The sequence below is a fragment of the Gavia stellata genome, chromosome 3 (assembly GCF_030936135.1).
Source record: "Gavia stellata isolate bGavSte3 chromosome 3, bGavSte3.hap2, whole genome shotgun sequence".
NCBI classification, from domain to species: Eukaryota; Metazoa; Chordata; class Aves; order Gaviiformes; family Gaviidae; genus Gavia; species Gavia stellata.
In genome coordinates this window covers 1,267,655-1,290,014 of record NC_082596.1, presented here as the reverse complement: position 1 = coordinate 1,290,014, position 22,360 = coordinate 1,267,655, and the positions used below count along the sequence as shown (strand labels likewise).

Genomic DNA, 22,360 nt, shown 5'->3' with positions numbered 1-22,360 from the left:
TCCTGACACCTTCTCCTCCGCAGTCAACAAGGTGAGCCTGAAACCCCTTCCCCTGCTCCTCCTCACCCACCTGGCCCCTCCCTTCCAGCACACTCTGACTCCAGACTCAGCAGCCCTGACACCTCCCCAACGACACGCTCCCCACAGCCCCACACCATGACTCCCCAATCCCTCCAGCCCCTTGCACTCCACGCTCCTCTTCTTCCTCAACACCCTCTCTTCCAGGGCCCCTCCACACCACAGACATGGCCTGCTACGACCTCTGCCGCCCCTGCGGACCCACCCCGCTGGCTGACAGCTGCAACGAGCCCTGTGTCAGGCAGTGCGAGGACTCCCGCGTCGTCATCCAGCCTCCCGCCGTGCTTGTCACCCTGCCAGGACCCATCCTCAGCTCCTTCCCACAGAACACCGCCGTCGGATCCTCCTCATCCGCTGCCGTGGGCAACATCCTCAGCTCCCAGGGAGTGCCCATCTCCTCCGGTGGCTTCGGCTATGGCTATGGCTTTGGAGGCCTGGGCTGCTTCGGCGGCAGAAGAGGCTGCTACCCCTGCTAAGGGCCCTCGCCACCACCCCTGACACCACCCTGGAAACCACGGCATGGATTGAGGATGCACCTCCGGGCTCTTCCTGGCACGTGGACCTGCCGCTCATGGCTCTTTCTCTCAAGGCACAAAGCAAGCAAGGAAGGGGCCAGCCCAGGCTGCCTGGAAACATGGACCATCCACCTCCTCCTCTTCTCCCAAGTCCTTCTTTGCATCGCCGCTTCTGCTATGTCCACTAGTCTCTGCTGCAAACACCTTCTCACAAGCTAAAGACCATCGAGGACCTCTTGTTCGCAGCTACCGCTGCAGGAAAGAAAGCCCTTGATGCTCTTGAAAAATCTAGTGCACACAAGGAACCTCGGCTGATGGTCACCCTACTTACACCTCAGACTGTCTCCCTTCCCTCGGTGGTCCTCCCTTTTACCTGTTTTTTACCTTCAATAAAGTTCTTCTGCATCCCAGCCTGAGTCGCCTCTTCTTCATTTCATCTCCCAAGCCACTTCTAACCTCAGCCAGCACAAAGCCAGAGCTCAGGCGGCCATTGGGGTGGGTGGAAAGGGGCTACAAAACCTCTTCTAGGAAGTATGTAACCAGCAACACCACCACCACAGACGGGCACAGAGGAGCTGCAAGCTCATGACGCAAGCCCTTCACCTGCCCAAACAAAGGCTTGGACATACTAATGCACATCTACCCATGCCTCTGACGAAAGCTCCCCGTGGTTTACGCATTTAGAATCACAGAATCATTTAGGCTGAAGAAGACCCTTCAGAACATTGAGTCCAACCATTAACCTAACACTGCCAAACCACCACTAAACCATGTCCCTGAGCGCCATGTCTCCACATCTTTGAAACACCTCCAGGGATGGTGACTCAACACTACCCTGGGCAGCCTGTTCCAGTGTTTCTCCAATCTCTCAGGAAAGAAATTTTTCCTAATATCCAGCCTAAACCTCCCCTGGTGCAACTTGAGGCCATTTCCTCTTGACCTGTCACTAGTCACTTGGGAGAAGAGACCAACACCCACCTTCTTCAAAGTGACTTGGTGAGCACTTCTGCCAGCTCCCTCAATACGCTTGGGAGGATCCCATTCGGCCCCATACCCTTGTGTATGACTAAGTGGTGTAGCAGGTCGCTAACCATTTCTGTTGGAGTATGAGGGTTTCACTCTGCTCTCCCCTGACCAGCTTTATTCCTCAGCACAACTCCCTGGCCATCACAGCAAGCAGAGTCACACCAAAGAGAATCAGTGAGGGCACAAGGAACCTCTCGGGATCATCCACTTCAACCCAACCTGCTCAAGCAGGGTCAGCTCGAGCAGGCTCTTCACAACCATGTCCAGCCAGGTTTCAGTATCTCTAAGGATGGAGACTCCAACACCTCTCTGTGCAACAGGTTCCACTGTTTGACTACCCTCATACTGAAAAAGGCTTGCATTCTCTTCCAAGGCAATGGCACGTCTTTTCAGCTTTCTCCATTCACCCTTGCCCTGGCCATGGGCGCCGATGAGAAGAGTCTGACTCCCCTGTCCTCATTCCCTCCCGTACGGGATGTACAGACATTGATGGTCTGCATGACCTTGCCTCCTCCCCTGCCTGGCCTTGCCTCCTGGCTGGAAAACCACCCAGCTCTCTCAGCTTCTCCGCATAGGAAGGATGCTCCAGTCCCCTCAGCATCTTCGTGGCCCTGCACTCGACTCCCAACGGCATGAAATTTAACAAGAACAAATGCCAGATTCTGCACCTGGGACGCAGTAACACCGGGCACAAGCACAGGCTGGGAGAGGAGAGGCTGGAGAGCAGCCCCGCAGAAAGGGATCTGGGGGTGCTGGCTGACAGCAGGCTCAACAGGAGACAGCTGTGTGCCCTGGCAGCCGAGGGGGCAAACCCCATCCTGGGGTGCGTCAAACACACCATAACCAGCCGGTCAAAAGAGGGGATTGTCCCGCTGTGTTCAGCACTGGTACAGCCTCACCTTGAGTACTGTGAGCAGTTCTGGGCCTCACCATTTAAGAAGGTTGTGAAAGTCCTTGAAAGCATCCAGAGGAGGACAACAAAGGTGGTGACAGGGCTGGGAGGCATGTCCTGTGAGGAGGGGCTGAGGACTTTGGGTTTGCCTAGTTTGGAGGAGGCCAAGGGGTGACCTCATTGCTCTCTGCAGCTTCCTGAGGAGGGGAAGGGGAGAGGGAGGTGCTGACACTGGGTCCCTTGGACCCAGCGACAGCACACATGGGAATCGTTCAAAGCTGCATCAGGGTAGGTTCAGACGACATTAGGAAGAATTTCTTTACAGAGACCGTGGTCAAACACTGGAATAGGCTTCCTAGAGAAGCAGTCAATGCTCCATGCCTGTCAGTGTTTAAGAGGCATCTGGACAATGACCTTAATAACATGCTTTGACCTTTGGTCAGCCCTGAAGTGGTCAGGCAGTTGGACTAGATGATCCTTGTAGGTCCCTTCCAACTGGACTGCTCTACTCTAGTCTATTCTGCTCCATCAAACCTTCCGCACACAAACAGCACCTCGAGGTTCTCAGGCGCACAGCCCAGCATGCGCCCCTCCCATTTCCCCTCCACCATGTCCACTCCCGCTCTGGCCCCACAAACACTGCGCAGAGAAATGGCCGCAGCCCTCGGCACTCAGCCCAAAGAAAGACCCCACAGGCGGTCACTCCCAGCCTCCCCTGCCTGCCGCTCCCGCTCCCCCTGGGCCTCTCACGGGCCTCACCAGCTCTCCCAGAGCTCACCAGCCTCAGCCCCGCGGCCGCAGCCTTCCCTCACCACAGCCAGGCACTGCCTCAGCACCCTCAGCGACCAGCCAATCGGGAGGCAGCTAACAACCTGCCAATCGGGAGGCAGCTAACAACCTGCCAATCAGGGGATGGCTGACAGGCACCAGCTGCTGCAGAAGCTCCTGGAAGCTTCCAGAAGGCCACTCTCAGCACCCCAAAATCAACACCTCCAGTCCAATAAATAGGTAATCTTCACAAAACAGCCCCCAAAACAACTGCTGGGAGGGGTGGGAGGTGAACGAGGGAATGAATGAGTAGAAATGCTGCCAAAACCCAACCCAAACCCCTCACACGGAAGAAGTTAGAGACCTCAGAGGGGCAAGAGGGAGGGAAAAGGCCCTGATTAAATAACACCCCCCCAAAAAAATCTGACATCAATAAATACATCAACAGACCCTGCACTTCTTGTCCTTGCTGCAGGGTGCCAGGGACACCCACGCAGGGTCCCCTGTCCTGTCCCCCCTTGCTGTGTTCCCCAGACCAATCTCCTGGCAGTCCCCATGACACCATCTTCCTTCACGGCGGGGTGCCAGGGCCACACACACAGGGTCCCGTGTCACCGTGCCCAGCTTCCAGCGATATGGGAGTCCCCAGGCCACGGTCTCACCTTGCTGTGGGGTCCCCAAATGAACCCTTGGGGGGATCCCCCCACCACCATCCCCTCTTCACTGCAGGGTCCCATGCAAGAGTCTCCACACCACCAACCCCACTGCTGCAGGGTCCCTGGACCACCTGTGCAGGGGACCCCAAGCCACCATCCCTCTGCTCTGAGGTCACACAGAGAGCCCCCTCTGTGAGCTCACCATCCTCCTCACCGTGGGGACCCTGCGGCACAGCATGGGGCACTGAGCACCAGGTGCAGGAACAAGCCCCTGACCCTGCTCTGCTGGGAAGGTGGGGCTCTGTGGTGGGTTCACCTGGGCTGGATGCCTGGTGCCCACCAAGCCGCTCTATCACTGCCTCTCCTCAGCTGGACAGGGGGAGACAAATACACCAGGGGCTCCTGGGTCGAGATAAGGACAGGAAGATCACTCACCAATTACCGTCAAGGGAAAAATTAATTTCACGTATTGCCAATCGAAATTAAGGGTAGAATAATGAGAAGTAAAACCTAATCCTAAAATATCTTCCTGCCATCCTTCCCTTCTTCTGGCCTCAACTGCACTCCCAAATTCTCTACCTCCTCCTCCCCAGCGGCGCAGGGGGACGGGGAATGCGGGTTGTGGTCAAGTCATCACACGTTGTCTCTGCTGATTCTTCCTTGCTCCACTGTGCGGTCCCACCCATGGGAGACAGTCCTTCACAAACTTCTCCAACATGGCTCCTTCCCATGGGCTGCAGTTCTTCACAAACTGCTCCAGCATGGCTCCTTTCCACGAGGTGCAGACACTCAGGAACGGACTGCTCCAGCGTGGATCACCCATGGCGTCACAGGTCTGGCTAGAAGACCTGCTCCAGCAGAGCTATACATGGGGTCACAGCCTCCTTTGGATGCATCTACCTGCTCCGGTGTCAGGTCCCCCATGGGCTGCAGGTGGATGTCTGCTCCACCATGGACCTTCATGGGCTGCAGGGGGACAATCTGCTCTACCATGGTCTTCACCACAGGCTGCAGGGAATCTCGGCTCCAGCGCCTTCTCCCTTCTCTCATCCAGTTAATATAGCGCAGCAGATTTTTCCCCTTCGTAAATATGTTTAGCACAGAGGCGCTACCACCGTTGCTGATTGGCTCATGTTTGGCCACTAGCAGCTCCATCTTGGACCTACCCAGCATTGGCTCTATCAGACACTGGGGAAGCTTCTGGAGTCTTCTCACAGAAGCCACCCCTGTAGCCCCTTCGCTACCAAAACCTTGCCACGAAAACCCAACACATCCAGCTAAAAGCCTACAAGCAAGAGGGGCACCAAGGCACCCACAGAGCACATCCAACGGGAAAGGCCAGGCCTAAAGACAGACTTAGCGAGTTGGCAGCAGTGTGTGGAGTGACCGAACACATTGGAAGGGGCAGCGCCTCACGACCCTCTTCACAACGCACCCGCAAACCACACCACACGAGTGCCACAGGATGACATCACTGACGACACCCCACCTCTATTATGCTTTGGTCATGACTTCTACCTGCCCTGACACGTGCCATCAACACCAGCCTTTGGCCTCTAATACTCTCACTTAAAAGCTGCCACCTGGGCCAAGCGGACATGTCCTCAAGAGGAGGACATGATATTGCAGAATTTCAGGAAGGAAAACACGTCCCACCTTATTACTCATGAGGTTGTGGCAAGCAACAGCTGCTTGATGAAAAATGCTGTCATGCGCAAAGATTGTCGCGCCCCTTGAGGACAAGAATAAAAACCGTCCCAGAGCCTCTCTCCCTCACACACTTCGCCTTACGCCGCCTTCTCTGCAGTCAACAAGGTGAGCCTGAAACCCTTTCCCCTCCTTCTCCTGACCCACCTGGCCCCTTCTTCCAGCACACTCTGACTCCAGACTCAGCAATCCTGATGCCTCCCCAACACCACACACCCCACAGTCCCACACCACGCCTCCCCATCCCTCGCCCTCCTGCAACACCACCCCTTGTACCCCCATTCCCCTCCACTTCCTCAACACCCTCTCTTCCAGGAACCCTCCACACCACAGACATGGCCTGCTACGACCTCTGCCGCCCCTGCGGACCCACCCCGCTGGCTAACAGCTGCAACGAGCCCTGTGTCAGGCAGTGCGAGGACTCCCGTGTCGTTATCCAGCCTTCCACCGTGGTCGTCACCCTGCCAGGACCCATCCTCAGCTCCTTCCCACAGAACACCGCCGTCGGATCCTCCTCATCCGCTGCCGTGGGCAACATCCTCAGCTCCCAGGGAGTGCCCATCTCCTCCGGTGGCTTTGGCTACGGCTTCGGCTTTGGAGGCCTGGGCTGCTTCGGCGGCAGAAGAGGCTGCTACCCCTGCTAAGGGCCCTCAACACCACCCCTGACACCAAGCACCCACATCCGGGAGGACACGGAATCGATTGAGGACGCACCTCCAGGATGTCACTGGGACGTAGACCTGGCGCCCGTGGCTCTTCTTCTCAAGGGAAAACGCAAGGAAGCAGGGAAGGGGCCAGCCCAGGCTGCCTGGAAACATGGCCCATGTACCTCCTCCGCTTGTCCCACCTCCTTCTTTGAATCGCCCCTTCTGCTATGTCCACTACTCTCTGCTGCAAACACCTTCTTGCAAGCCAACAACCAGCCGAGACCAGGAAGATCTTGCTGCTCTGACAAGATCTTTCTCACACAAGGGACCTTGGCTGACGGGTGCCCTACTTGCACCTCACACCGGCTCTCTTCCACTTTTCACTCCTTCCTTTTCACTCTTTTGCCTCAATAAAGATGTCCTGCATCCCAGCATGACACGCCTCCACTTCCTTTCTTTCCCAAGGCTCTTCCAACTTCACACAGCACAAAGCCAGGGCTCAAAAGGCCCTCAGGGTGGGTGGAAAAGGGCTACAAGACCTCTCTTAGGGACTATGTCCCCAGCAACAACAACAACAACACAGACCGCTAAACGGGGGCTTCCAGCCCATGACACAAGCCCTTCACTTGCACAAACAAAGGCTCGGACATGCTAATGCACTTCTTCCCATGCCTCTGACGCAACCTCCCCATGGCACCACGTCCTTGACCAACTCTCTTCCCCAGCACGACTCCCTGCCCAGCACAGCAAGCAGAATCACAGCAAACAGAATCAGTGAGGGCACAAGGAAACTCAGGAAATCATCTACTTCAACCCAACCTGCTCAGGCACGGTCAGCCCGAGCAGACTGTCCACGACCACGGCCAGCCAGGTTTTCAGTATCTCCAAGGATGGAGACTCCGACACCTCTCTGCGCTGCCGGTTCCACTGCTTGACCACCCTCACACTGGAAGAGGCTTGCCTTCTCTTCCAAGGATATGGCACATCTTTTCAGCTTGGTCCACTCACCTGTGGTGGGTTGACCCTGGCTCAACTCCAGGTGCCCACCCAGTTTGCACTCAACCTCACTGGCTACTTATGCAAACCCATAATTTCTTGGGTGGTCTATGAGAAAGCAAGGGGAGAAAACGTCAAAGGCTTTACTGAAAAGTCAACGTAAACACCAGCCACGGCTCTCTCCTCGTCCACAAAGCTAGTCACTTCAAAGTAGAAGACACACAGGTTGGCCAAGCATGATTTCCCCTTTGTAAATCCATGCTGAAAACTCCCCATCACCTCGTTGTCCTTCCGGGGATTGGCAGTGCCTTCCAAGAGGGTTTACTACATCACCTTCTCAGAAACGAGGTCAGGCTAGGAAACCTCTACTTTCCCAGATCTTCCTTCCTGATCTTCTCCAAGATACAAGGGCTATGAGTTCTCTTTCCAGCCATCAAAAACCACTCCCAGGCACCACCAACTTCCCAACAGAATGGAGAGGGGCCTCCCAAGGGCATCAGCCAGCTCCCTCCACATTCATGGCTATGACGCCTCAGGCCCCATGGACTTGCTTATCTCCAGACGCACAGCATTCCTTCCTACCTCCCTTCATCTTCCTCAGCAACAAGCACTGCTTGCCTGACAAACAGCCTGCAAAACACTCACCTCAGCTCAACTGGGGAATGCCTTGCATTCATCAACCCTTTGGCATGCATCCACCACCACCAAGGCCTCGCCTCTGCAGCCATGTGCTGCATGCTCGCCTCCAACTCCCCTCAGCAATCTCCAAATTCTCTTTCTTCTCATTCTTCTTCTTTGGATGTGTCACACCAGAGCCCAAGCACCGTATCATGCCATAGCCCAAGCACTGCATCACACCAAAGCCGACTCTGCACATGTACCATCCCCAGCTAAGGGGAGCGCTATGGAGGGGCCAACACAAGCCTTTGGAGAGCCTGGCAGGGCTCCCCACATCACAGGGCCTGCGAGCTCTGAACCGTAGCTGACAGGACAATGACATGCTCTTGCAATTAGCCCTCCTCTGCCTGCATGCAGACACTCCCAGGGAGGGCACCAAGGAGGCACAACCCCAAACAGGCAGCCTCCTTTCTCCCAGCTACAACCTTACAAGCAACAGCGGCACCAAGGCACCCATGGGGCACACTCAATGGGAAAGAACAGGCCTTAGTAAAGGCTTAGCGAGCTGGCAGCAAAACAGGGAGGGACTAAATGCAATTGGAAGGGGCAGACCCTCACGCGCAGCACACTTCCAAACCAAGACGAGCCTCCCAGGGCTGAGATGAATTGAGGCCCCCTCTTCACAACGCACCCGCAGACCACACCACACGAGTGCCACGGGATGACCTCACTGACGACACCCCACCTCTATTATGCTTTGGTCATGACTTCTACCTGCCCTGACACGTGCCATCAACACCAGCCTTTGGCCTCTAATACTCTCACTTAAAAGCTGCCGCCTGGGCCAAGCGGACATGTCCTCAAGAGGAGGACAGGAAATTGCAGAATTTCAGGAAGGAAAACACGTCCCACCGTATTACTCACGAGGTTGTGGCATGTAACAGCTGCTTGCTGAAAAATGCTGTCATGCGCAAAGATGGTCACGCCCCTTGGGGACAAGAATAAAAGTCAGCCCAGAGCCTCTCTCCCTCACACACTTCTCCTGACACCTTCTCCTCCGCAGTCAACAAGGTGAGCCTGAAACCCCTTCCCCTCTTCCTCCTCACCCACCTGGCCCCTCTCTTCCAGCACGCTCTGCCCCAAGACTCAGCAGCTTTGACGCCTCCACCACGCTGCCCACAGCCCCATACCAGGACTCCACAATCGCTCGCACTCATGCGACAGTAAAACTCGCACCCCCATTCCCCTCCACTTCCTCAGCACCCTCTCTTCCAGGGACCCTCCACACCACAGACATGGCCTGCTACGACCTCTGCCGCCCCTGCGGACCCACCCCGCTGGCTGACAGCTGCAACGAGCCCTGTGTCAGGCAGTGCGAGGAATCCCGCGTCGTCATCCAGCCTTCCACCGTGGTCGTCACTCTGCCAGGACCCATCCTCAGCTCCTTCCCACAGAACACCGCCGTCGGATCCTCCTCATCCGCTGCCGTGGGCAACATCCTCAGCTCCCAGGGAGTGCCCATCTCCTCCGGCGGCTTCGGCTACGGCTTTGGAGGCCTGGGCTGCTTTGGCCGCGGAAGAGGCTGTTACCCCTGCTAAGGGCCCTCGTCACCACCCCTGACACCAACCACCCACACCCTGGAAACCATGGCATGGATTGAAGATGCACCTCTGGCCCTTCCTGGAATGTCAAGCTACTATCCACAACTCCTCCTCTCAAGGCACCAAGCAAGGAAGCAGGGAAGGGGCCTGCCCAGGCTGCCTGGAAACATGGCCCATGTACCTCCTCCTCTTCTACCACCTCCTTCTTTGCACCTCACACCGACTCCCCTCCACTTGGTGCTCCTGCATTTTCACTCTTTTGCCTCAATAAAGTCCTCCTGCATCCCAGCCTCAAATGCCTCCACTTCCTTTCTTCTCCCAAGGCTTTTCCAACTTCACCCGAGAAAAAACAGAGCCTAATAGATCATCAGGGTGGGTGGAAAGGGGCCACAAGACCTATCGTACAAAATATGCCACCACCAACACCGGTGCCTCGTGGCTTCCAGAACATTACGCAAGCCCACCAGTTGCTCAAAGCCTTTGGCGCAATAATGCACACCTTCATATGCCTCTCACAAAGTCTCCCCGTGCCAGAACACCCTTGACTAACTCTCTTCCCTACAATGACTCTCCTGCCCTCCCAGCAAACAGAATCACAGAATCATGTAGTTTGGCAGGAACCTCTGGAGACCATGTGCTTCAACCCCGCTCCTCAAGCAGGGCCACCTACAGCAGGTTGTCTGGCGCCATGGCCAGTCGGGATTACAGAATCACACAGAATCACTAAGGTTGGAAAAGACCTGTAAGATCATCATGTCCAACCATCAACTAACACCACCATGCCCACTAAACCATGTCCCACAGTGCCACGTTCCTTGAACACCTCTAATGAATGTGACTCCACCAGCTCCCTGGGCAGCCTTTTCCAGTGTTTCTCCACTCTCTCAGTAAAGAAATTTTTCCTAATATCCAGCCTGAACTTCCCCCGGCATAACTTGAGGCCATTTCCTCTAGTCCTGTCACTCGTCACTTGGGAGAAGGGACCAACACCCACCTCTCTGCAACCTCCTTTCAGGTAGTTGTAGAGAGCCGATGAGGTCTCCCCTCAGCCTCCTCTTCTCCAGGCTAAACAACCCCAGTTCCCTCAGCCGCTCCTCATCAGACTTGTGCTCCAGACCCCTCACCAGCTTCGTCGCCCTTCTCTGGACATGCTCCAGCACTTCAACGTCCTTCTTGGAGTGAAGGGCCCAAAACCTGAACAAAGGATTTGAGGTACGGCCTCACCAGCACCGTGGACAGGGGCACGATCACCTCCCTACTCCTGCTGGCCACACCATTTCTGATACAGGCCAGGATGCCGTTGGCCTTCTTGGCCACCTGGGCACACTGCTGGCTCCTATTCAGCTGACTGTCAATCAACACCCCCAGGTCCTTTTCTGCAGGGCAGCTTTCCAGCCACTCCTCCACAAGCCTGTAGCCTTGCATGGGGTTGTTGTGGCCCAAGTGCAGGACTCAGCACTTGGCCTTGTTGAACCTCATCCAATTGGCCTCAGCCCATCCATCCAGCCTGTCCAGATCCCTCTGCAGAGCCTTCCTACCCTCAAAGAGATCAACACTCCCGCCCGACCTGGTGTCGTCTCCAAACATGCCAAGGGAGCACTCGATCCCCTCATCCAGATCATCGATAGAGAGATTAAAGAAGACCGGCCCCAAAACTGAGTCTGGGGGACTCCGCTTGTCACCGGCCGCCAACTGGATTTCACTCCATTCACCATGACTCTCTGGGCTCGGCCGTCCAGCCAGTTTTCTACCCAGCGAAGAGTGCACATGTCCCAGCCACGAGTCGCCAGCTTTTCCAGAAGAATACTGTGGGAGACAGTGTCGAAGGCTTTACTAAAGTCCAGGTAGACAACATCGATGGCCTTCCCCTCATCCACTAGGTGGGTCACCTGCTCATAGAAGGAGATCAGGTTAGTCAAGCAGGACCTGCCTTTCATGAACCCGTGCTGGCTGGGCCTGATCCCTTGGTTGTCCTGCATGTGCCCTGTGAGTGCCCTCAGGATGAACCTCTCCATAATCTTCCCTGGCACCGAGGTCAGGCTGACAGGCCTGTAGTTCCCCGGATCATCCTTCTGGCCCTTCTTGTGGATGGGCGTCACGCTGGCAAGCCTCCAGCCGTTCAGACCTCCCCTTTTAACCAGGACCGTTGATAAATGATGGAGAGTGGCTTGGCAAGCTCCTCTGCCAGCTCCCTCAACACCCTTGGGTGGATGCCATCAGGCCCCATAGACCTGGGAGTGTCCAGGTGGCATAGCAGGTTCTTAATAGCTTCCTCCTGGATCACGGGGAGTTTACTTTGCTCTCCATCCTTGTCTTCCAGCTCAGGGAGACGAATACCCTGAGGATACCTGGTCTGGCTATTAAAGACTGAGGCAAAGGCGGCATTGAGCACCTCAGCCTTTTACTCATCCTTCGTGACAATGTTCCCTTCCGCATCCAGTAAAGGATGGAGATTCTCCTTGGCTCTTTTTTGTTGTTAAAGTATTTATAGAAACATTTTTTGTTATCCCTTTACAATCATGGTCAGATTGAGCTCTAGCTGTGCCTTTGCCTTTCTAATTCCAGCTCTGCATGACCTAACGAGGGCCTTGTACTCTTCTTCAGTTGCCTGCCCCTTCTTCCAAAGGTGATAAACTCTCCTTTTTTTCCTGAGTCCCAGCAAAAGCTCCCCGTTCAGCCAGGCCGGTCATCTTCCCCGACGGCTCTTCTTACGGCACATGGGGAATGCCTGCTCCTGCGCCTTCAAGATTTCCTTCTTGAAGAAGGTCCAGACTTCCTGGGCCCCTTTGCCCTATAGGACCGTCTCCCAAGGGACCCTCTCAATCAGTGTCCAGAACAGGCCGAAGTCTGCCCTCCAGAAGTCCATGGTAATGGTTTTGCTGACCGCCCCTCCTTACTTCAACAAGAATTAAGAACTCTATCATTTCATGGTCACTAAGCCCAAGACGGCCTCTGACCATCACTTCTCCCACCAGACCCTCTCTGTTTGTAAACAGCAGGTCAAGCAGGGCACCTCCCCTGGTGGACTCGCTTACCAGCTGTGTCAGGAAGTTATCTTCCACACACTCCAGCAACCTCCGCGACTGGTTTCTCTCGGCTGTGTTATAATTCCAGCAGACATCCGGTAAGTTCACTTCCTCACAACAACAAGAGCTTGCGATCGTGAGACTTCTGACAGTCGCTCGTAGAACGCTTCGTCGGCTTCTTCGTCCTCGTTGGGTGGTCTACAACAGACACCCAGCAGGATATCTGCCTTGTTAGCCTTCCCCCTCATCCTTACCCATAAACATTCAATCTTGTCGTCACAATCGTTGACCTCTCTACAATCAAAACACTCCCTAACATACAGAGAGCCACCCCACCACCTCTCCTTCCTTGCCTATCCCTCCTGAAGAGCTTATAGCCATCCATTGCAGCACCCCAGTCATGTGAGTCGTCCCACCATGTTTCTGTGATGGCGACTACATCATAGCTCTCCTGCTGCAGAACGGCGTCCAGCTCCTCCTGTTTGCTGCCCATGCTGCGTGCACAGGAGTACATGCACTTGAGCTGGGCTATCGATTTCGCCCCCAACATCGGCACGCCACCCCCAGGCTCATCTCTAGGCAGCCTGGTTTCATCCCCTGCCCCCTTCACATCTCGGCACTCAGCCCAAAGAAAGACCCCACAGGCGGTCACTCCCAGCCTCCCCTGCCTGCCGCTCCCGCTCCCCCTGGGCCTCTCACGGGCCTCACCAGCTCTCCCAGAGCTCACCAGCCTCAGCCCCGCGGCCGCAGCCTTCCCTCACCACAGCCAGGCACTGCCTCAGCACCCTCAGCGACCAGCCAATCGGGAGGCAGCTAACAACCTGCCAATCGGGAGGCAGCTAACAACCTGCCAATCAGGGGATGGCTGACAGGCACCAGCTGCTGCAGAAGCTCCTGGAAGCTTCCAGAAGGCCACTCTCAGCACCCCAAAATCAACACCTCCAGTCCAATAAATAGGTAATCTTCACAAAACAGCCCCCAAAACAACTGCTGGGAGGGGTGGGAGGTGAACGAGGGAATGAATGAGTAGAAATGCTGCCAAAACCCAACCCAAACCCCTCACACGGAAGAAGTTAGAGACCTCAGAGGGGCAAGAGGGAGGGAAAAGGCCCTGATTAAATAACACCCCACAAAAAAAGCTGACATCAATAAATACATCAACAGACCCTGCACTTCTTGTCCTTGCTGCAGGGTGCCAGGGACACCCACGCAGGGTCCCCTGTCCTGTGCCCCCTTGCTGTGTTCCCCAGACCAATCTCCTGGCAGTCCCCATGACACCATCTTCCTTCACGGCGGGGTGCCAGGGCCACACACACAGGGTCCCGTGTCACCGTGCCCAGCTTCCAGCGATATGGGAGTCCCCAGGCCACGGTCTCACCTTGCTGTGGGGTCCCCAGCTGAACCCTTGGGGGGATCCCCACACCACCATCCCCTCTTCACTGCAGGGTCCCATGCGAGAGTCTCCCGACCACCATCCCCACTGCTGCAGGGTCCCTGGACCACCTGTGCAGGGGACCCCAAGCCACCATCCCTCTGCTCTGAGGTCACACAGAGAGCCCCCTCTGTGAGCTCACCATCCTCCTCACCGTGGGGACCCTGCACCACAGCATGGGGCACTGAGCACCAGGTGCAGGAACAAGCCCCTGACCCTGCTCTGCTGGGAAGGTGGGGCTCTGTGGTGGGTTCACCTGGGCTGGATGCCCGGTGCCCACCAAGCCGCTCTATCACTGCCTCTCCTCAGCTGGACAGGGGGAGAAAAATAATACACCAAGGGCTCCTGGGTCGAGATAAGGACAGGGAGATCACTCACCAATTACCGTCAAGGGAAAAATTAATTTAACGTATTGCCAATAGAAATTAAGAGTAGAATAATGAGAAGTAAAACCTAATCCTAAAACACCTTCCTGCCATCCCTCCCTTCTTCTGGCCTCAACTTCACGCCCAAATTCTCTACCTCCTCCTCCTCTGCAGCGCAGGGCGACAGGGAATGCAGGTTGTGGTCAGCTCATCACACGTTGTCTCTGCTGATTCTTCCTTGCTCCACTGTGCGGTCCCAACCATGGGAGACAGTCCTTCACAAACTTCTCCAACATGGCTCCTTCCCACGGGCTGCAGTTATTCACAAACTGCTCCAGCATGGCTCCTTTCCACGAGGTGCAGACCCTCAGGAACGGACTGCTCCAGCATGGATCGCCCGTGGCGTCACAGGTCCGGCTAGAAGACCTGCTCCAGCAGAGCTATACATGGGGTCACAGCCTCCTTCGGATGCATCTACCTGCTCCGGTGTCAGGTCCTCAATGGGCTGCAGGTGGATGTCTGCTCCACCATGGACCTTCATGGGCTGCAGGAGGACAATCTGCTCTACCATGGTCTTCACCACAGGCTGCAGGGAATCTCGGCTCCAGCGCCTTCTCCCTTCTCTCATCCAGTTAATATAGCGCAGCAGATTTTTCCCCTTTGTAAATATGTTTAGCACAGAGGCGCAACCACCGTTGCTGATTGGCTCACGTTTGGCCACTAGCAGCTCCATCTTGGACCTACCCAGCATTGGCTCTATCAGACACTGGGGAAGCTTCTGGAGCCTTCTCACAGAAGCCACCCCTGTAGCCCCTTCGCTACCAAAACCTTGCCACGGAAACCCAACACACCCAGCTAAAAGCCTACAAGCAAGAGGGGCACCAAGGCACCCACAGAGCACATCCAACGGGAAAGGCCAGGCCTAAGGCCAGGCTTAGCGAGTTGGCAGCAGTGTGTGGAGTAACCGAACACATTGGAAGGGGCAGCGCCTCATGCCTGGCACACCTCCAAAGCCCAGACCAGCCTGACAGAGAGGCGAGGAAATGGGCCCCCTCTTCACAACGCACCCGAAAACCACACCACACGAGTGCCACGGGATGACATCACTGACGACACCCCATCTCTATTATGCTTTGGTTATGACTTCTACCTGCCCTGACACGTGCCATCAACACCAGCCTTTGGCCTCTAATACTCTCACTTAAAAGCTGCCGCCTGGGCCAAGCGGACATGTCCTCAAGAGGAGGACATGAAATTGCAGAATTTCAGGGAGGAAAATGCGTCCCAACTTATTACTCACGAGGTTGTGGCATGTAACAGCTGCTTGCTGAAAAATGCTGACATGCGCAAAGATGGTCGCGCCCCTTTGGGACCAGCATAAAAGTCAGCCCAGAGCCTCTCTCCCTCACACACTTCTCCTGACGCCTTCACCTCCACGGTCAACAAGGTGAGCCTGAAACCCCTTCCCCTCCTTCTCCTCACCCACCTGGCCCCTTCTTCCAGCACACTCTGACCCCACACTCACAGCCCTGATGCCTCCCCACCACCATGCTCCCCACAGCCCCACAGCAAGCCACCTCACTCCCTCACCCTCCTACCCCTCGAACCCCCATTCCCCTCTGCTTCCTCAACACCCTCTCTTCCAGGGACCCTCCACACCACAGACATGGCCTGCTACGACCTCTGCCGCCCCTGCGGACCCACCCCGCTGGCTAACAGCTGCAACGAGCCCTGTGTCAGGCAGTGCGAGGACTCCCGCGTCGTCATCCAGCCTTCCACCGTGGTTGTCACCCTGCCAGGACCCATCCTCAGCTCCTTCCCACAGAACACCGCCGTCGGATCCTCCTCATCCGCTGCCGTGGGCAACATCCTCAGCTCCCAGGGAGTGCCTGTCTCCTCCGGAGGCTTCGGCTACGGCTATGGCTTTGGAGGCCTGGGCTGCTTCGGTGGCAGAAGAGGCTGTTACCCCTGCTAAGGGCCCTCGTCACCACCCCTGACACCAACCACCCACATCCGGGAAGCCACAGCATGGATTGAGGATGCAACTCTGGCCCTTCCTGGCATGTCGACCGGCCGTCCACAACTCCTCCTCTCAAGGCACCAAGCAAGGAAGCAGGGAAGGGGCCTGCCCGGGCTGCCTGGAAACATGGCCCATGTACCTTCTCGTCTTCTACCACCTCCTTCTTTGCACCTCACACCAACTCCCCTCCACTTGGTGCTCCTGCATTTTCACTCTTTCCCCTCAATAAACTTCTCCTGCATCCCAGCCTCAAACGCCTCCACTTCCTTTCTTCTCACAAGGCTTTTCCAACTTCACCCAAGAAAAAACAGGGCTTAGTAGGTCATCAGGGTGGGGGGAAAGGGGCCACAAGACCTCTCTTACGAAATATGCCACCACCAACACCGGTGCCCCGTGGCTTCCAGAACATTACGCAAGCCCACCACTTGCTCAAAGCCTTTGACGCAATAACGCTCACCTTCGTACACCTCTCACAAACTCTATCCATGCCAGCACACCCTTGACTAACTCTCTTCCCTACAATGACTCTCCTGCCCTCCCAGCCAACAGAATCACAGAATCATGTAGTTCGGCAGGAACCTCTGGAGAACATGTTCTTCAAACCCGCTGCTCAAGTACGGCCCCCTACAGCAGGTTGTCTGGGGCCATGGCCACTCGGGTTTTCAGTATCTCCAAGGACAGAGACTCCACCACCTCTTTTACTCCTGGACCACCCTCACTCTGGGAAAGCCTTGCCTTCTTTGCTCACGGAATTCCATCTCTTTTCGCTTGTGCACATGGCCTCTTCTCCTGACACTGATCACAAGGCTCTGGGCCCAGCCCTTCAGCCACTTTGCACTCCCCCTCACTGGCCACTTACGCAACCCATACTTTCTCAGCTTCTCTAGGAGCACGTAGTGGGAGACACTGACAAAGGCTTCATTCCAGTACAGCTCAACAACAGCCACTGCTTTCCCCTCGTCCAACACCCAGTCACTTCAACCTTGAAGGCACAGAGTTTGGTCAAACACCGTTTTACCTTTGGAAATCCACGCTGACGGCTCTCCAGCACCTTCTTGCACTTCCTGGGCCTGATAGTGCTTTCCAGAAGGATTTCCTCAATCACCTTCCCCAGAAATGAGGTCAAGCTCACCAGCCTCTACTTTCCACGATCCTCCATCTTGACCTTCTTCAAGATACGAGCTCTCTACCAGTCTTCAGGAACTGCTCCAAGGCACATCACCATTCCAAGACAATGAGCACCAGCCTCACAAGGCCATCAGCCCTCTCCCTTGGAATTCCTGGCTGCAACCTGTCAGGCCCCGTGGGCTTGCGGACACCCAGTCGCACAGCACTCTGTCCTACCTCCCTTCATCTTCCTCAGGAACAAGCACTGCTCGCCTGACAAACAGCCTGCAAAACACTCACTTCAGCTCAATCCAGGCAGGCCTGGCCATTCATCAACCCTTTGGCATGCACCCACCACCACCAGGGCTATGGCTCTGCAGCCACGTGCTGCATGCTCGCCTACAACTCCCTTCGGCGATCTCCAAATTCTCTTTCTGCGTCTCAAACACTATGCAGGGAAAGAAGCTCACCCCTCGGCACTCACCTCAAGTAAAAACCCCAAAGGCCCTCGCTCACCAGGGCCCCAATCCTCTTCTGCCTCTTGCCACACTCATGGGCTCTCCAGAAACTCACCTGCCCTTGCAGGGTGCCCCATATACAATCACAGAAACTTTTACCTTGGAAAAGACAATTAACATCATCGACTCCAACCGTTAACCTAACACTACCAAGTCCACCAATAAACAGTCACCCCAAGCGCCACGTCTACATGTCTTTCAAATACCTCCAGGGATGGTGACTCAACCACTTCCCTGGGCAGCCTGTTCCAAGGCTTGACAACCCTTTTAATGAAGAAAGCATTCTAAGTATCCTATGAAAACCTCCCCTGGTGCAACATGAAGCCGTTTCCTCTCGTCCTATCACTCCTTAGTAGGGAGAAGAGACTGAATCCCAGCTTGTCACAATCTCCTTTCAGGTAGTTGCAGAGACCGATAAGGTCTCCCCTGAGGCTCCTCTTCTCCAGGCTAAACAACCCCAGTTCCCTCAGCCGCTCCTCATAAGTCTTCTTCTATGGACCCTTCACCAGCTCCGTTGCTCTTCCTTGGACACTCTCCAGCTACTCCATCTCTTTCTTGTAGACTTAAGGGCCCAAAACTGAACACAGGATTCGAGGGGCGGCCTCACCATCGCAGCGTACAGGGGGACAACCACTTCCCTACTCCTGCTGGCCACACTATTTCTGATACAGGCCAGGATGCCATGGGCCTTCGAGGCCACCTGGGCACACTGCTGGCTCCTGTTCAGCTGGCTGTCAACCAGCACCCCCAGGTCCTTTTCTGCAGGGCAGCTTTCCAGCCACTCTTCCCCAAGCCTGTAGCCTTGCATGGAGTTGTTGTCACTCAAGTGCAGGACCCAGCACTGAGCCTCATTGAATCTCATACAACTGGCCTCGGCCCATCGACCCAGCCTGTCCACAGCCCTCTGTAGATCCTTAAACTGAACTGACCCCAATAGTGAGTCCAGGGGTACACCATTTGTGACCAGCCGCCAACTGGATTTAACTCCATTCACCACAACTCTTTGGGCCCGGCCATCCAGACAGTTTTTTACCCAGCAAACAGTATGCCCGTCCAAGCCACGAGCAGCCAGTTTCTCCACCGGAATGGTTCGGGAAATGGTGTCAAAGGCTTTACAACAGTCCAGGTAAACAACATCCACAGCCTTTCCCTCATCCACTAAGCAGCTCACCTTGTCACAGGAGGAGATCAGGTGAGTCAAGCAGGACCTGCCTTTCACAAACCCATCCTGACTGGGCCTGATTGCCTCCTTGTCCTGTATGTGCTGTGTGATGGCACTCAAGATGATCTGCTCCATACCCTTTCATGGAACTGACCTCACACTAACAGGCCTGGAGTTCCCCAGACCCTCCTTGTGGCCCTTCTTGCAGATGGGCATCACATTTGCTAACCTCCAGTCAACTGGGACCTCCCCAGTTACACATGAGCGCTCATAAATGATTGGAAGTGGCTTGGTTTGATACAACCTTAAAACAAGAGGGGACCAGGACAACCACAGAGCACACCCAAGGGGAAAAGCCAGGCCTAAAGACAGGATTAGCGAGATGGCAGCAAGCCGGGGAAAGAGCAAATGCGATGGAAGTGGCCTCAAGTTGCGCCAGGGGAGCTTTACGCTGGATATCAGGAAAAATTTCTTCCCTGAGAGAGTGGTGAAGCATTGGAACAGGCTGCCCAGGGAGGTGGTGGAGTCACCATCACTGGAGGTGTTCAAGGAATGTGTGGACGTTGCATTGCAGGAAATCGTTTAGAGGGTATGGCGGTGCTGGTTTGATGGTTGGACTTGATCATGTTACAGGTCTTTTCCAACCTTGATGATTCTGTGATTCTGTGAAGTGCAGACCCTCATGACCGGCACACCCACAAAGCCCAGAACAGCCTTCCAGGGCCGCAAGGAAATGAGGCCCCTCTTCACAACGCACCCGCAAACCACACCACACGAGTGCCACGGGATGACCTCAGGGACAACACCCCACCTCTCCTACACTTTGGACACATCTGCCAATTACTCTGACACACACCTTCCATGCAAATCCTCCCAAATACCTAGTCTCACTTAAAAGCTCCCGCCAGGGCCATGTGGACACATAATCAAGAGGAGGACATTAAAAAGGGAGAACTGTGGGAAGGAAAACATGTCCAACCTCATTACACACCAGGCTGTGGCATGCAACGCCTGCTTGCTGAAAAATACCGTCATGCGCAAAGGCTGCCTCACCCCCTTGGGCACTTGGGGACCAGCATAAAAGCCGGCCCAGCACCTCTCTCCCTCACACATTTCTCCTGACACCTTCTCCTCTGCGGTCAACAAGGTGAGCCTGAAACCCCTTCCCCTCCTTCTCTAGACGCAGCTGGCCTGCCTCTTCCAGGACGATCTGCCTCCACACTCAGCAGCCCTGATGTCTCCCCACCACCACATTCCCCACAGCCCCACACCACGACTCCCCACTCCCTCGACCTCCTGCAAAACCACCCCTCGCACCCCCATTCCCCTCCGCTTCCTCAACACCCTCTCTTCCAGGGCCCCTCCACACCACACACATGGCCTGCTACGACCTCTGCCGCCCCTGCGGACCCACCCCGCTGGCTGACAGCTGCAACGAGCCCTGTGTCAGGCAGTGCGAGGACTCCCGCGTCGTCATCCAGCCTCCCGCCGTGCTCGTCACCCTGCCAGGACCCATCCTCAGCTCCTTCCCACAGAACACTGCCGTCGGATCCTCCTCATCCGCTGCCGTGGGCAACATCCTCAGCTCCCAGGGAGTGCCCATCTCCTCCGGCGGCTTCGGCTACAGCTATGGCTTTGGAGGCCTGGGCTGCTTCAGGGGCAGGAGAGGCTGCTACCCCTGCTAAGGGCCCTCGCCAACACCCCTGACACCAACCACCCACATCCGGGAAGCCACGGCATGGATTGAGGACACACCTCCGGGCCCTTCCTGGCACGTTGACCTGCTGTCCACAGCTCCTCCGCTCAAGGCACCAAGCAAGAAGGCAGGGAAGGGGCCTGCCCGGGCTGCCTGGAAACATGGCCCATGTACCTCCTCCTCTTCTCCCACCTCCTTCTTTGCACCTCACACCAGCTCCCCTCCACATGGTGCTCCTGCATTTTCACTCTTTTGCCTCAATAAAGTTCTCCTGCATCCCAGCCTCAAATGCCTCCACTTTTCTTCACCCAAGAAGAAACAGGGCTTAAAAGCCCATCACGGTTGGTGGAAAAGGACAACACCACCTCTCCCATGAAACATGGCACCACCAACGCCGGTGCCTCAGGGCTTCCAGAACATGACACAAGCCCACCCACCACTTACACAAAGGCTTTGACGCAATAATTCTCACCTTCGTATGCCTCTCACAAAGTCTCCCCATGCCAGCACACCCTTGACTAACTCTCTTCCCTACAATGACTCTCATGCCCTCCCAGCCAACAGAATCACAGAAACATGTAGTTCGGCAGGAACCTCTGGATATCATGTGCTTCAACCCACTGCTGAAGCACGACCACCCACAGCAGGTTGTCTGGGACCATGGCTGGTTGGTTTTCAGTATCTCCCAGGAGGGAGACTCCACCACCTCTTCCACTCTCTGACCACCCTCACTCTGGAAAAGACTTGCCTTCTTCGCCCATGCAATGCCATGTGTTCTCTACTTGTGCCCAAGGACTCTTGTCCTGGTCGTGCGTACTACTCAGAAGAACCACGCTCCCTCAACTTCACTCCCTCCCGTCTGGGATTTATACACATTGATGACAGAACCCCTGCACATTCTTTGCCTCCTAGATTAGGAATGCCAGCTCCTCAGCCTCTCCTCATAGGAATGACGCTTCTGCCACTTCAGCATCTTGGTGGCCCTGCACTGGTCTTGCTCCACTACGTTCATGTCCTTCTTCCACTGGGAACACCAGAACTGCACACAGCACCCCACATGGGACCTCACCAGTGCTGAGGAGACACGAAGGGTCACCTCCCTCAACCTACTGCCAACGCTTTTCCTAATGACGCACTGGAGGCTGGTGGCCCCATTTTGCAGCAGGGTCCTTTTCTACCTCTTGCTACATTTGTTTTCCACCAGGGCCACAAGCGCCTTCTCTGCTAAGCTGCTTTCTATCCAATATGCCCCCAGCCACTCCTGCTACCTGGAATGTTGCCTCCCCAGGAACAGGACTTTGCACCTCCCCTTACTCAACTCCAGCAGATTCTTCTATGTCCAGTGCAAGGACATCGGGTAGCGCCCGCAGCAATCGTGGGTTCAAACCATCTTTCCCCATGGACTTATGCACATCCACTTACACAACCCTCCCTTTATGGGGGGCAGACGTGATTCCACTGGCACCCCTAGCCCAGCCCTGAATTGGCCCAGCGTGACTCTTCCCTGCCAGGCACTCCAGCACCCATCAA

General features: G+C 55.7%; 5 protein-coding genes across 5 annotated transcripts; all 5 read left to right on the top strand.

Moving 5' to 3' along the window:
* The first annotated feature begins 236 nt into the window (after positions 1–236).
* Positions 237–554, top strand: LOC132316736 (feather keratin 1-like). The gene has a single exon (XM_059815433.1). It carries the CDS (start codon positions 246–248, stop codon positions 552–554), a length of 309 nt encoding a protein of 102 aa, XP_059671416.1. The 5' UTR covers positions 237–245.
* A 5,156-nt stretch (positions 555–5,710) lies between these two features.
* LOC132322115 (feather keratin-like) lies at positions 5,711–6,286 on the top strand. The gene is made up of 2 exons (XM_059836368.1): positions 5,711–5,733; positions 5,941–6,286. Exon 2 carries the CDS (start codon positions 5,978–5,980, stop codon positions 6,284–6,286), a length of 309 nt encoding a protein of 102 aa, XP_059692351.1. The 5' UTR covers positions 5,711–5,733; positions 5,941–5,977.
* A 2,900-nt stretch (positions 6,287–9,186) lies between these two features.
* LOC132322080 (feather keratin 1-like) lies at positions 9,187–9,501 on the top strand. Its single transcript, XM_059836275.1, has one exon. The coding sequence runs from the start codon at positions 9,199–9,201 to the stop codon at positions 9,499–9,501; it is 303 nt and encodes a 100-aa protein (XP_059692258.1). The 5' UTR covers positions 9,187–9,198.
* Positions 9,502–15,679: 6,178 nt separating this feature from the next.
* Positions 15,680–16,302, top strand: LOC132322079 (feather keratin-like). Its single transcript, XM_059836273.1, has 3 exons — positions 15,680–15,765; positions 15,889–15,912; positions 15,993–16,302. Exons 1-3 carry the CDS (start codon positions 15,680–15,682, stop codon positions 16,300–16,302), a joined length of 420 nt encoding a protein of 139 aa, XP_059692256.1.
* Positions 16,303–20,510: 4,208 nt separating this feature from the next.
* LOC132316790 (feather keratin 1-like) lies at positions 20,511–20,819 on the top strand. The gene has a single exon (XM_059815733.1). It carries the CDS (start codon positions 20,511–20,513, stop codon positions 20,817–20,819), a length of 309 nt encoding a protein of 102 aa, XP_059671716.1.
* Positions 20,820–22,360: the final 1,541 nt, after the last annotated feature.

Coding starts and splice junctions, on each gene's coding strand:
- LOC132316736 (XM_059815433.1), top strand. CDS start 246: ATGGCCTGCTACGACCTCTGCCGCCCCTGCGGACCCACCCCGCTGGCT.
- LOC132322115 (XM_059836368.1), top strand. CDS start 5,978: ATGGCCTGCTACGACCTCTGCCGCCCCTGCGGACCCACCCCGCTGGCT.
- LOC132322080 (XM_059836275.1), top strand. CDS start 9,199: ATGGCCTGCTACGACCTCTGCCGCCCCTGCGGACCCACCCCGCTGGCT.
- LOC132322079 (XM_059836273.1), top strand. CDS start 15,680: ATGGTCGCGCCCCTTTGGGACCAGCATAAAAGTCAGCCCAGAGCCTCT. Junction 15,766..15,888: donor CTGACGCCTTCACCTCCACG/GTCAACAAGGTG, acceptor TGCTCCCCACAG/CCCCACAGCAAGCCACCTCA. Junction 15,913..15,992: donor ACAGCAAGCCACCTCACTCC/CTCACCCTCCTA, acceptor CCACACCACAGA/CATGGCCTGCTACGACCTCT.
- LOC132316790 (XM_059815733.1), top strand. CDS start 20,511: ATGGCCTGCTACGACCTCTGCCGCCCCTGCGGACCCACCCCGCTGGCT.